The 14636-nt window shown below is 46.9% G+C and overlaps 1 protein-coding gene across 5 annotated transcripts in view; it reads right to left on the bottom strand.

Annotated features, from left to right (window-relative positions):
• Nucleotides 1-14636, bottom strand: part of DAPK1 (death associated protein kinase 1) — a 162151-nt gene that overhangs the window by 27894 nt on the left and 119621 nt on the right. For all 5 annotated transcript variants that reach the window (XM_073228745.1, XM_073228749.1, XM_073228748.1 and 2 more), the window contains exons 17-19: nt 13281-13478; nt 8882-8980; nt 2675-2752 (exon numbers count right to left, since the gene is read on the bottom strand). In XM_073228745.1, coding sequence (XP_073084846.1) covers nt 2675-2752; nt 8882-8980; nt 13281-13478 — 375 coding nt within the window. The remainder of the gene's footprint in view (nt 1-2674; nt 2753-8881; nt 8981-13280; nt 13479-14636) is intronic.

Below are 14636 nucleotides of genomic sequence, written 5' to 3'. Positions count from 1 at the left end.
TCACAAATTGGTAAAACGCTGAACACTGTACTAGTACCTCGCCTATCCCATTTTGGAAAACCTAGGCACCAAATAACAAAGGAGCAAACTGGTGAAAGAAAATAAAGAAAATCCCAAAATGCGTCAGTGCAAGAACCTCCCCCACACTGAATTAAAACTTCTAGACCAGAAAGCAGCAGCCACCTTCGCTCAGGCACATGGCGTTGGCAGCAGTACCACAGAAGCTTCGTTTTATTCATATTGCAATTATAAAAGCAGTGTAAATACACTCAGATCAGATTAGGGGAGAAAGTGCCTTTAACCCCACCCATCAGGTAAAGTCCTGGCTATTGTTTCAAGTGGTCCTTTTTCTGGGCGTTTATACATTGCTTCAGACCCGTCATTGTAATGATACCCGGATTTGTACCCAGGATAGCCATCTGTTTTTAGATGGAAGGAGGGACCCTTCTTGAGGGGTAGATAGACGGCAAAATGGAGCACAGTCAAAGGAAAAGCCCAGTCCCTCTGCCAGAGGAGGGCGTTTCTCTAGGTGGCTCATCGGAGGACTGGAGATGGAGGTGGTGGGTCTGCAGCTGAGTCCTCCTGGGTCCCTGTTCTGTGGTAACAGCACTGCAAGTCTGGAAAGAACATGGCATCTGGATTTCCCAGTGTGCTTCACTGTGAGAAGTTCTGCCCACTGGGTCAGCTGAGCCCACAGACACCAGGAAGGACAATGCCGGTGCTCAGATTAGGGACTACAGCGCTGGGAGCAGCCGGTGGGTCAAAATCCTGCTCTGTGCAATTTGGGGCACCTGAAAATACCTGACTCAGCACGTTTATGTTCCTTGTAAGGTGTTAAGCCGAATAACATGCTGCTTTCTAGACCAGGGGACTGTAATAGCAGCCTAATAATTAACAGTAAAAAGTAAAAAACAAAAACAAAAACAAAAAAACAATACAACAAAGAAACCTGAGCCTATGGGAAGGCCAGATTTCAGTTTCTCTGCATGACTGATGGACACTCTGTGGATGACAGATTCACCTCTGCCCTTGTATCACGACACTGTGTCTATGAGCATTAAGACTCCACACTCGCATGCAGGGCACCCGAATGTAATTTCAGTAAATGCAGAGCCAGTGTGGCCTGGAGTTGTGTTTCACCTGGCTGACATGCTGCTTCAAATAAAGAGAATTTAAAGACCAGGAGACTGTGTGGAAGTTCACTGCTGATTTGCTGACAGCCCCTTCTTGTTTTGCTTATTGCCAAGGTTTCCCTTGTGTTCCTCGTGCAAATTGTCTTCACAGTGAGACAGTCCATGGTGGTACGGCGTAGAACATGAAGCCCAGTTACTTGACCTATTTCCTGTAAGCCCATGTAAGGCTGGGGGAATTTCTCCCAGACTGCTCTCTTTCTGGAATTTGCAGCACAAAGTGAGATGGAGTCCCCGCAGTGGCCTGGGGACCTGTTTTCCTCAGGCCTCTGCCCAGCGCCTTTGTGGCCAGCTCACAGACTGGAAAGCACAAAGGTGGGAGAATGACTTATGCCCCGGGTCAACTCTAAGCACTAGGGAGAAATTATTCCCATCTGTGGGTCCTCCACCCACCCCCAGCCCCAACCAGCCATGGGACCACTATGAAAATTCCAACTTTCAGTAGCTGTGAAAATTGAGACATTATTATCGTCCCCTCTGTGCTTTTCAATTCATGTGGCAGGGCCTTTGCGGGATGCCCCAAACTTGGTTTGCACAATACCTCTTCAGTGAGACTCAATTATTTTTCTGTTTCTATAAAGTTATTTTTGAAAAATTATTACATGATTTATGATAGGAAACTTGGAACAATATAATCATGTTTAAAGGAGAAATAATTACAGTAACAAAATCCCAAAGCATCACTGTTAAAATCTTCTTTCTTTGTATTTTTAGCAAACTTAGGTGGGATTATGTGCACATCATTTCTCTTCTGCTTTGAAGCCCAGGAACATCCTAAACATTACATTCCTGTTACTAAAACCTCTTCAGAAATATTTCAATGGCCAAAAATCATTCTATTCTATAGCTGCATGACTATTTACTAGACATTATTGTTGATCATTTGATGTTTCCAACTTTTATTAATTATAAGTGTAGCACTGCAGTGAACATCTTTGCACATAAAATATTTTTTTCCCCTGCATTTCTTTCATTTCTTTGGGACTGGGTCCTAGACACAGAATTCAAAGCTTAAAGGGTGTGACTATTTTGAAGTCTCTTGATATACATTGCTATGAGGTGCGCTAGGAAGGCACACTTTCTTTTATTTAATTTTGTCATGTTTCTTTAAGCCTCGGAGCAATATGTTCAATGAACAGGAGCACACATGGCATCATGGACCTCAAACAAGAAGCAGAGTCACCTTTCTCATTTCCCCTCTACTTTATGGGGGCAGTTATTACAGGAGGACAGGAGGAGGGAAGTCAGGTGCAGCAGCTATAAGGAGGCCAAATGATTTCCAAGTACTGATAGAGAAGAAGACACCAGATAGGTGGTGATGCACTTAGGAGAACTGTATGCAAACCAGAGGGTGGGGCAAATGCCTTTCCTATAGCCTGTGTGCCCAAAGCCTCATATTGTTCATTCTCATCCTTTATAAGGAGAAAGTCAGAATTTTTCCCATAAAACCAAAGAATTTCAGACCAATAAACAGAATTTCTCACCTTTCGGAGTCTTGCAAGGAGACCTGCTACATGCTCATGCTGTTCTGATTTAGCAAGATCTTCTGCTGTCTTTCCATCCTGTTGGAGAAAAATGATTAGTTTCTGTTCTTCGCACAAGAGCAGTGTGTTCCTTATACCATTTCCATCATCTGAGGCAGAAACAAATATAAATAGCATCAGGAGCAAATAAAGTGGACAAAAAGAGCACGTCCTGGAGTCTTTCCCTTTCCGTGGGCTCTTTGTTTCACTTGATTGCTCACGAAAGGAAGAAACAGGAAAAAAATTGTGCATTGGTGTCGGGAGGTTCAACACTGAGATGTCTCAAGCCCACAGGCTTTAATCAAACTTGATGCCTCGTTAGCAGGTGGATTACTGCCTGTCCTGAACGACTCTCCAATTAGGCAGACAATAAAGATTGTCATTAGATGCCAAATTCTAGTTATTGCAAACTAATGTCTTAAAATCCTTTCATGGACAAATCTCAGCACTCATTATTCTAGTGACTGGTAATTATTGTGCATTTCAAACAATAGCCTGAGTTTTACAGACCATTTTGATCTTAAGATTTTTGGGTAACATAGAAGGAGGAAACAAGGGCCCACAGCACTTCAGTGTTTGCCTTTTAATTAGAGACTTTTCATATGGCTGCAGTTTCATAGTCAACGGATATATGTGTTTCTACATCGTGAATATGAATGACACTGGCTCACATGTATTGAGTGCCTTCTATCTGTGCCTGAGCCGCGCTCAGCCCAGGGCTGGTCACATGCCACCAAGGAGGAAATGGAAGCTTAGGGACTGTTTTGCTGTTTCAGAAATTTACACATTTAAAAGTAGAAAAGATGAGAAGCAATTAACAAATAAATAAAAGCAATGTCACTTTTTATCAAGAAGAGTAAGGGCATTGTGGCCTCTCAGTGTTTACCAGTCAGTGAACCGTCCGCTCTGGTAGAGGCATAGGGATGCCTGAATCTGCTTGACAGCACAGCTGCCAATTTCTTGACTAGAGTCATAAGGTAAGTCATGCGTGTGCTGCCAGTAAACAGCATTTCTCAACCTCTGCACTACAGACATTTCGGACGGGAGGGTTTGTTGGGCTGTTGGCCCTTTGGGAGGTTTAGCAAATCCCAGGCCTCTACCACTAGATGCCAGTAGCATTCTCCTTCCCCAACTGATGACAATCCAAAGTGCCTCCAGGCACTGCCGAATGTTCCCGACAACTGTTCCCTGAGGGGCAAAACTGCCTGGTTGAGAATCACTGCCTCAGGCTGAAGCTGGCTGCTCAGATGGGTGATCCAAAGGAGGCGTGCTGTAGGGTCTTGTTGCCTGTAAAGCCCCCAAATGTTCCAAATGGGTGGGCAGGGGCATCCAGTCTGCCTGGGGTGAATTAGGTGTCTTCTCAGACACTACAGCCCCACAGAGATCCGTGCCAAATGATCTAGATCCTTTACTGACATCATAAGGGTCCTAGTCCAGCAGTGCCAGACCTCCCTGCACCCTGGCACCACAGGGTCTTGGGACCTCCTGGGGCCTGGCTTTCACCCAGACAAGTGCTCTGCTTTTGTCAGTTCCAGGTGCAACCCCAGAATCAGGGTTCTTAGTGTTCCCAACTGATTCTACTTGGTAGTAAAGTTTGGGAACCACTGCCCTAATTGGAAGAAATCTGAGCCTCGACTTAACTTGTCTTCTGTGTGTCTGGCCATAACATACCTCTCAGAGACCTCAGATCTGCATATCACAGAGGCAGATAATATTCACCAGCAAAGGTTACTCTCCACCCTTAAGCCTCTGGAATGTCATGAAAACCACCACCAACAATAATTCCTTATGTCTGTGCAGAACTTTACAGTTTGCAAAATATGTTGCTCTAAAGGACATTATCCAGGATGCCAAAAGCCATGTTTGCCCGTGAAGTGGGAAGTTTGAACTTTGTAGTTAGAAGCACCCATGTTTAAGACTTGAATCTGCCCCTCACCAGCTGTGGGTCTGCCAGTTGGTCTCCTAGAGCCTGGATGGGAAGAGATGACCTCTGTTCAAAATCAAATAGAAAGAATGAGCAAAGTGCCAAAAATGGAAAAGCAAGCAGCAGTAATTACTAATAAAAGACCTGAGACTCTCCCCAAACTCCCTGGCTTTCTGTCCAAGAAAGATGAGGTAGGAGCTGGATCACTGATTCTGGTCTTGCTCTTCTATGTACCCCTGAGCAAGGTGCTAACTTCTTGGGTCATGCCTGGACCACCAGCGATCTTAACACTCAGTGACCAACTTGTTACAAACAGTGGTCCAGCAAGGCCTCACTGAAAAGGTGATATTTGAGTTAAAACATGATGGAGGGGAGAGCCCGCCATTTGGATACCTGGGGAGGTCCTGCCAAGAAACAGCAAGTGCAAAGGCCTTGAGGCAATCAGATGACTGTCATGTTTGAAGAACATCAAGGAAGCTCATGTGATGGTGCAGGGGAAGAAAGGGAAGGAGGAGGAACAAGAGATGGGGGGTCAGGGAGCCAATGTGAGGGGCAGAGGTTCAGGGACACCCCCAGGGTAAGGACTTTTACCCTGACAGAAGGTCTGAACAAAGGAGGGACATGATCTGACTTATGTCTGAATGGGGTCACACAGGCTGCTGTGCAAGGAACAGACTGGACAGGTAAGGGTTGAAGCAGGGAGGCTAATTAGGAGACAAATTACACATGATCACAGCCAAGGGCTTGCCGCCTCGTGGGAAAATCAGCAGACAGTTCCAACAGAGCAAGGAAGGGGACAACTCACAGCCTTTAAAGAGGGCTGGGAAAGAGACGCCTGAAAGTTGAAAGATGAGGAGTTGGTTTCTTGGGAGCTTCCTGCCACTAAAGTCATTCGTCACCATGTGCCCAGGCACCTGCTATTAGGCTTTAAAAGTCTCTCACTCTGGAGGCCAAAGCACACCCTGTTGCCTACAGCAGGGGGATCTGTGTGCATGTGTGGGCCCTATATGCAGTGGGTGGATGGCGGACACAGGAGATCCCAGAGGGACATACAGCATATAGCAACTCTACGAGGTCAGGGTAAGCCAGGGGCTTCTGAGGACCAAGCGGCCAGACACATATAGGAGCCTGTGCATGGTCAGAGGCTGAGAGTGAGAGCAGCCTGGGAGCAGTCACAGGGCGGGGAGGGGAGCCGGGGCAGGGGGCTGGAGGGCAGCAGGCAGCGGGACCAAACAGCGCAAGAGGCAGGGCGCTGGAGGAGAGCCGGCAGAGGCAGGAGAAGCAGGGGCGGGTAGGTTTTCTTATCCAAGCCAGGAGAGACTGTCAAGTAAGTGTCAAGCCCTGGAGAGGTAGGCAGTGAAATGGGATTTAAAGGAGCTGCTGGCACTTGGTTGAGAAAGACTATAAAGGCAAGGAAGTGATTGTTCCCCAAGTCAGAGGTGGGTGACCCTGGGGAGGGAGAGGGCGACGGCAGGGCCAGGCATGGGGACCTCTTGGGGGAGCTTAGAAGTTCTATTTCTTGAACTGAGTGGGGAGACAAAGGTATTTGTCTTATAATAACAAGCTTTACTTTTGTTTATATGCTTTTTTTAAAAAGAAAAATCTGTTTTACTTTACAATACAAAGTTTTGAAGTTGAGGCCTACTAGGAGGTGACTGGGACTCTGCCGAGAGGCATGGGGAGCCCAGGACAGACTGGGGAGGGGAGGAGGGGCGGGGGCGAGGGCGAAGGTGAGGACAAGGACAGGACATCGAGGAAACGTCAAGTTCTGGCTGAGAAAGAGGGAAGGCAGCCACTGGAGGGCGCGGGAGGCTCCGGGAGTGGCTGATGGCCCTGGCTCCGGCCAGGAGAAAAGCTGGTGGAGAGGGGCTGATCCCGCTCCTTCCAGCAGTGCGGCATCCCTCCCTGAGCGTAGCTGCTCAGTGCTTGGAATGTGGCTGAGGTAAGATGTGCCGTGGGTGCTAAACACATGCTGGAATTTGAAGACTTAGTACAAATGAGAGAATATGAGAAATACCTGAGTAGTTTTAAATGACAATATTTTACACATCTTGTGCTAAGTAAAATATATGACTAAAATTAATTTCCTTAGTTTTTTTCCTTTTAGAAGTGGCTTCTAGAAAATTCAGAATGACACATGCAGCACATACTATCACTCTATTGGCGACACCCTCAGCACACAGAGGGGTGTCCTTGCTTGACGCCTGGGACGGTGTCCCCTGCTGTAAGAGGAGACAGACTCTGCACTTGCCTGTGGGAGGCCATGGGCAACTGGCCCTTTTTCCTCCACCACGGGGCCTCTCCACTCGGTTTCCCAGCCAGCTGTCCTTTAACTCCCGGAAGGTGTTGGGCCCCCATGCTCGGGCCCTCACACATGGCACATCCAGACTCCTGAGGGGTGCCCCAACCTCTGGGAACTCCCTCAGGGCCCTGGATCCAAGCTCCCCCTGGCCCCGTCCCACCACAGTGTATTTGCTGCTCTTACTCTGGGCCTGACTGTTCATCAGACTGGATGTTACCTGAGGGGAGCTCACCTCCCCGTGTTCTCGCGTCTCAGCACTGCCTGGCGCACGTCATGTACCCAGTATATGTGGAGTGAAGAAATGAGTGAGGCCCCGTGAGGTGGGTCTCAGGTACCAGGAAGGAACAGCTGTGAGCAGAGGAGGAGTGTCCCCAGTGGGCTGGGGAGGGCAAGGAGGCGCCCAGGGCCGGCTGCAGGGAGAGGCTGTGGGTGGAGAGCAAGGAACAGCTGCTGTGGGAAGGGCAAAGGGAAGTGATGAGGCTCACCAGGCTCATGGGTCCATCCTGAGGACCCAGCACAGGCCTGGGCCACACCACACATTTTAATGGCTCCAACCCACCTGCTGGGTTTGACATCAGTTAGCGGCTGGCATCTGCAAAGTCATCCTTGACAGGTTTTTTGAGGCAACATCTGTGACAAACCACTACTTTCTTTATAAAGTGCATATAAATGCTGTATCATGGACCAGGGGCTGGTCATCGATGGCACATCAGGCCCAGAGGCCCATGCATGGCTCTGTGAGAGCCTGTGATGGGCTAGGAGGTAACCTAAGAGGGATGCCCCAGGGAAAGTACTGGCAATCACTGGGCCTGCGGAGAAGCCCAGCTCAGGGCTAAATACTGCAGAGAGGAGACCCACTACTCAAGGAGGGAATGGCATCAAAGTGAGACCAGTGAAGCCAGGGAGGCAATGTCCTAGACTAGGGGGTCAGTGAACATTTTCTGTAAAGGGCCAGACAGTAGGTATTTTGGGCTCTGTGGGCCACAGGGTCTCTGTCGCAATTGCTCATGAAAGCAGCCACAGACAGCACGTAAACAAGGAGTGTGGCTGTGTCCCAATAAAACTTTATTTATAGAAACAGGCAGTGGGCTGGATTTGGCCTGTGCACCATAACTGGCCAGCCCATCTATGCCTCTCTAAGAAATGGGGCCGTCCTTCCAGCCTCAGAGCCCTGACGGTCCCAAGGCTGGCTGCCATATCTCAAGCTCCGAAGGATCCCCTTAGAGAAATGCTTCCTGTCAGCCAAGCACTGGTGAGTTTCGGGAATCTCCCATGTAAGAAAAGGGAGACTCAACCCCCTATTGGACCAGAAACACGTCAAATGGTAATATTTCTTCGCATCAGTAAAGTGGCAGCCTTATCTCATTAGCTGAGGTTGTTTTCCTCTCTGGCATTTCAGGAAACGTGAACCAAAGGACTTCTGCTGGGGGATCTAGAGTTCGGAGTGAGGGGCAGAGGGAATGAAGAAATAAAAATACCTTGCAGGCTTAAGAGCAAAGTCACTTCTTAAATCAGAGAAAGTAGCTCTTGTCTGCTGTTTCCACCCTGACGGGTCCCTTCCTTGTCCCTTCCCAAAGAGCCCCCAGCACCTCTGGTGCCCTGCAGTGGATAAGGAGCCTTCAGGAAAGAACCCCCGCCCCCTCCTCCATCCCCCGAGCTAATAAGACCTGCAAAGGCACTGCATGTAACATGGGGACATGGCCAGTGGGAAGTAGCAGGCGTTCCTGGCAGCACAGGAACAGCGAAATGAGAAGAGGACAGAGAGTTAACTGGATATCACCCTGGGTCTGCGTGGGCAAATGTTTATGTAACCACAGTGGAGATGCTGTACTAATAGCAGCCTGTCTGCTTTAGAATGCAGTTGCCAAGCAATCCCTTTCCTCTCATGCCCAGGAGCCCTGAGATGTCTATGATCGCTTTCTCCTGCCAAAAGGCTACTCACTGAGGTCAGCACCTCCACGTTGGCGCCTGTCAGGCAGAGGTAGCGGACCACGTCCAGAATCCCATTGTTGGCTGCAAGGTGCAGAGGCGTTCGTCCATACTGGAAGAAAGAAAAAGACCAAGGACAGTCCTCCTCATGACTGTTGCTGAGGATGACATGTACAGAGTGGATCCCACAGGGCCAATGTTGTGTGAGGGATCTCGGATCCATGCCTTCTCCTGCGGGAGGAAGCCAAGCAGAACATTTTCAAGTATTAGTCATTTAAAAGAGTAACTTCAAAATAAAACTTCAAAGGATGAACAAGTGGGAGGCTTATCACAAGATAACTAAATTAAGTTTCCTGCTGCGCCAGCAGAAAGGAGGCATGAGTCAGCGCTTAAAGGGCCCCAAAGTTCCAGAAAGATCTGCACCCCAATCCAAATTTAGACACAGTAAAGGAAGGAGGGATGGAAGGACGGCTGTTGAAAACACACTAATGAGCTGAAATTTCCAGGCCATGCCCATCAGGCCAACTTTTATGCCCGTGGTTCCCAAACTGTGTGCCAAGGCACCTCAGAGTTGTGAGGTGAATTCATAGGGTGCTGAATAATATATTAAATTTCTGGTGGAACCAGTGGGTTTGGATACCAGGTGAACTGCCAGCTCCAGGTAGTTCAGAGTCTCAGCATTAGATTGCACTGCCTTCCTTTTGCTGAGATCATGTCTTTGCATGGCGGGGTCTGGCAGCCACTGTAATAAGCAAGTTTCTTGAGAAATCAGTGTAAAACAGAAAATAAGGGGGGTGATGACTGAATTGAGTCAAGGCACACGGATCCCATTAATACAAAATTGTGGTCATGTAAGAGTGAAATAAAAAGAATAGTTTCTTTTCAGTTTATATTGATCTTTTTTCCTAACAGATCCTAAATATAAATATAAATTTTTACTGAGTGGTCTGGACTGAGCTGCTTAATAGACAAAATAGGTGTTTCTTTTTTCCTGGGAGAACCATGAAGAATATTACTGAGACATTAAGGATGTTGAGAACTGAGAAAGTTTGGGTACCTGTTTTCTGTTTATTTGCAAATACAGGTTTTTGTTATGAAGTTACCACATTCCCATTTAGAATATCCCCATAACAGGATAGGAAATACGGTAAAAAACAGAGGTGCCCCTTCCCTGCTCTTCCCGCCCCTGGTGCTCCGACTGAGAGATAATCCTACTTACCCTTTGGTACATGTCCTTCCAAGCATTTATCTATGAATCCATTCAAGGAGATAAATAATTTGAAAAGCCAAGACATGCTCATACTGTCATGATCATTTTATTCTGTGAATACTTCGTCCAGGTCTGTAACTCAATCTAACACATTCTTTTAGATTCCCAAACACTATTCCATATGCGGATATGTCATCATTCATTTGCCAGCCATCTAAGGATGGATGCATAAGGGGGTTCCATTTCTTGCCTGTGTAAATAATGCCCCAGTGTGTGTACAAGTTCAGGCTATTTCTTCTAGAGTGATTTTGAAAGCATATATTAAGCTTTCAAATACCCGAGAGTTGAAGTGAGAAGGAAAAGAGGAGGCCTTGGAGATTTGGATGAAATGTTTGAACTGCGTGCAAGGAAGATGACCTTGGCAATGGAATGGAGGGTTCTAGAGCGGAGAAGGACAGCAAGGGAAGTGGGAGGGAGGAAAGGGACCAGGAAGTTTACACTTTTGAAGGAACCCAACCTTTGACAGAACAAAACCCTAACTCCTTGGCGGTAGAGTCCAGGGCTTTCACCCTCCAGGCCCAAGGCCCTTCTCAGCTGCATTCCCCCCTCTGCCCATTCCCTCCTTCCTGAATACCTATAGTGCTTTGCCGGCAGGGGCTTCCAGGGGCTCCCAGTCAGTCCCCAAACACACTCACGCACCACGCGGTCTGAAAGATACTCTCCCTTCTTCATCTGCCAAAGTCCTAATCATTTAAAATGATCACCTCTGAAAAGCATTCCCTGGCTTCTTTAATGTCCAGATGGCCTGAGCCTCTGTCCCAGCAGTGACCGCAGTGAGATGCTGTTCAGGGACAAGCAGCATGGGGCTGAGAACAACTCCCGGTGTTGTCCACAGCTCCCGCACACCAGGCTGTCAGAGAAGGGCACTGCCATGTGCTGGGCAGGCCTAGGGTGCTCATTCATGCTCACAGAGGTGTTTGCACATGTGAGCAGGTGCGTGTAGGTGAATGCATGTGTATGACATGCTTTATCTTCACTGGTAAGAAGAACCCACCCAGAGGAAGAAACGTTTATGGGCGTGCACTCTGCGCCATCCAGCTCAGCTCCCCCAGGTGCCTCCCAACACGCGGAGTTCTACAGCCACTCTCCTGATTTTCACGAGAAGACAAAAATGTCTGCAGTCTGCAATGAGCACCAAACATAGTGCCAAGTCCCTGTCACATACTGAGGATAGGGGTAGGAGCTCAATGGCCATCTTTGTCTTGCAGACACTGAATCTTGGTAAGGAAGAGGCAGGGCATGGCACGGGAAAGGGGGTGAAGTCTGCCCGTGGGACACGGGCTGTCACTGTGCCACATACATGGTTACTAGGGTAAGTCCATGTAAAGCCAGATATGCTTTTTGGGGAAATAATGTCTTCCTCTTACTTTCTGCACATCTTTAAGCACTGCTAGAGCCCCACCCACTTTCCTAAAAAAAAAAACAGAAAAAGGAATAGAGAAACAAAGCTGACATCAACCCTTCTAAAGAAGGTGTGAGGCCCAGAGGTGGCAGTGCACTGGGCCTCTGGGCACTGAAGGCGCCCTGGGGGCCTGTCTGCAGGTACAAGAACCAGAGCTGCTTATCACCAGCAAGCTGATGCTCTGGGCTGTTTCTGAGTACTGGTCTGAACCATGCTGGTGATTTCAAGAGGCTGAAATTGTGCAACTAATGGTTCTGCTTCACCTGAGCTCCATGTAATGACAAAATCATCCACCAAATGCCTTCTCTGGGCCACATTCAGTAAGAACACATTTGTGGGCATATATAAATAACCATAACCATTTGCAGAATCAAAAGCATAGAGACTTTTCCATTAACTACACCAGTTGTTTTTAAACATGAAGTCTAGGATTATCTTGCTGGGTATTTCAGTGTACCTTGCATACAGGTATGGGATAAACACCTGATCCCTTCTTTAGATGAGTGCCAAGCAGTATGACACACTTTGTCCCTCCCCTTCACAGGAGACAGCTAAGCCCAGAAGCTGTGCACACACATCCAAAGCTATTCAAAAGAGTACCACAATGTTCCCTGAATCTGCTTTTTATTCATTTAGACACTCTTGGAAGGAAAGCGAAGGTCTTGATGTTGCTTAATATTATACTTGGCTTTCCCCTTAAGGCACTTACATAACAGACTTGGCAAGATTAGAATGGAATAAACTAAGAAAGCCACCAGCAGCTAATGGCTAAGACCTGGGATACTGCCTTTTCATACATCTAGAACGTGAAGATTACCAATTTCAATTTCCACTAGGATTAATCACATAATATACAAGAGGAATAATTTTTTTGTAGAAGAATAATTTTCTGGCTGCTTCAGATATTCTTTTACTTCAAACAAATCATCATAAAATTCTGCTGGCATCATGCCTGCCATTTATAAACAAACATTTCCCACACTTAAACAGTTAATTCTACTTGGATGTTGTTATTAGCACAATCATAACAGAACAGTGCTTGCTTACCATAAAGTTACATGGACAAAACCACTTGAATATCCATGTTCTATGGTACTTGGTGATGAAACCCTAGATGGTATTCAGGGAAAAGGGAGCATGTGAGCTAACTTACCTAAGTCAACATACTGGGTTTTTAAATCAACCTAGATGATGTAATTGTTTATTCTCACTTCTTTATTATTCACCAAATTACAGTGTGTCTTTAGTCTTACTAACTTTATTTAGCACAAGAAAGGTTATTTAGCACAAGAAACATTTGATCATCAAACTCTCAGGAGGGGAAACATAAGAAGTAAGAAATCTGGTCCTAGGAATCTCAATCATAAGTCATTAGCTCTTTTCCTGAAGATGTAGTGCTGCAGAAAGATACCCTAATTTATACCATGTTGTTTGATTCCTCTACAGGACAATACAGCTCCCCCAACCCCACCATACACACACTCTTTCAATGCTCATAGTGGTAAGCCAGGTATGAAGTATTTATGAGTGTAATAATTTTCTGTTACTCTAGAAAATTACTCCTAAGTCATATGTAAAATATGACTTAAAGTGGAGAGTCCTATAAAAAACAGCCGGTCCATATGAGTAATGCTGACTCTGAGCAATGAAGAGATGCAGAGAGAAACTTGGCCCAAACCCAGTAGCAGGGCAACGGACAGACACAGGCGGCCTCTGTGGGGACCTTTCCCTCCGGCGTACCTTGTTTGAGATATCCAAGCTGCAGCTGGCTTCACAGAGGGCCACCACAATAGGCACGTTGCCGTCTTTGCAGGCCACGTGCAGAGGGGTGTTGCCATGCCTGTCTTGGAAATCGACGAAACATCCCTGGCTGAGGAGAGTCTGGATGACCTCCATCTGACATCGTCTCACAGCAAGATGAAGAGCAATGTGTCCGTCCTGCAACAAACACCAGGCCCATGAGCGCTGTCCCTAGCACGTGGACCTGGCCACTTGCCTTTCCTGCCGCCACTGAGCCAGGCTTACCTGGCAAAAATCGCTCCCACAAAGTCTGGAGGAGGATTAGAAAACCCAAACTTTACTCCTGTGGGGCGGAGAAGAGGCTTCAGCCATTCCACTCTGACTAATCACAGGCTAAAGTGGCCATCAGTGTGATTAATCTAGGCTTCGCCAGCACTATTACAGAGAAAAACTCAACACTTCTTTTTATCTCTGAATTTATAGGACCTGAGTAATCATTGGTACTCTAATGGCCTGCTTTACCAGTTATTTGAAAAACACTTTCAAAAACGTTTGCTCAGCAATGTTTACTAACCAGTAGAAAGCCTATGATTTTGTTTTACATTAGGAGAAACCAAGAAAGTGACTGACATGATTTCTTCAAGGTCTGTCACATACCTGAGAAGCAAATAGAACGACCTCTGGCTCCCATGGAAAACCAGCCTGGGAATTCCTACCAATTATTACAAAAGCTCCTGGTATTGAGTCAGGAGCTAGGAAGGGTTTGGAAACACTCCTGGGACTTAGCTGCTCCAGGGTTTCTCTGCCCAGCACTGCTGATCTTGTGGGTCTATCCCGTGGGTGGCAGGATGTATAGCACTACTGGCCTTTGTCCACTGGATGCCAGAGGTGACCTCCACCCTCACCGTGACCACCAAAGGATGTCCCTGGCCATCATCAAATGTCTCCTGGTGACAGAGTTGCCCCCAGTTGAGAACTGCTTCCCTGTACCAACAACACCCTCCACAAATGGCAGTTACCAAATTCCCTAGAGTCCCAAATCTAATGATATATGACATCATAGCCTCACTTAAGTACAAGTTCACAACAAAAACAGATTATGCTGATTTGCTTAATTAAAAAACAACATCTGGTCTAGAACTGAGATTGTTCAACAATTACAAGTGGTCTATAGTCCCTCTATGAAACAGCAGGTGATGGAAGTCAATAAATCACCTATTTCTTTGTTTACCTACAAATTACTAGTGTGTTGCCAATTCTGGTCCTAAATGAGGATTATCTTGGGCTCAAAGATGATCACTGGACCTGCTCCAAAGCTAAAATGTCTAAAAATTAAGGAGCACCCTGAGTCATTCC

Source organism: Manis javanica, chromosome 2, assembly GCF_040802235.1.
Source record: "Manis javanica isolate MJ-LG chromosome 2, MJ_LKY, whole genome shotgun sequence".
Classification (NCBI taxonomy): domain Eukaryota; kingdom Metazoa; phylum Chordata; class Mammalia; order Pholidota; family Manidae; genus Manis; species Manis javanica.
The sequence above is the reverse complement of the archived record's forward strand: the minus strand, read 5'-3'. Positions and strand labels throughout refer to the sequence as shown.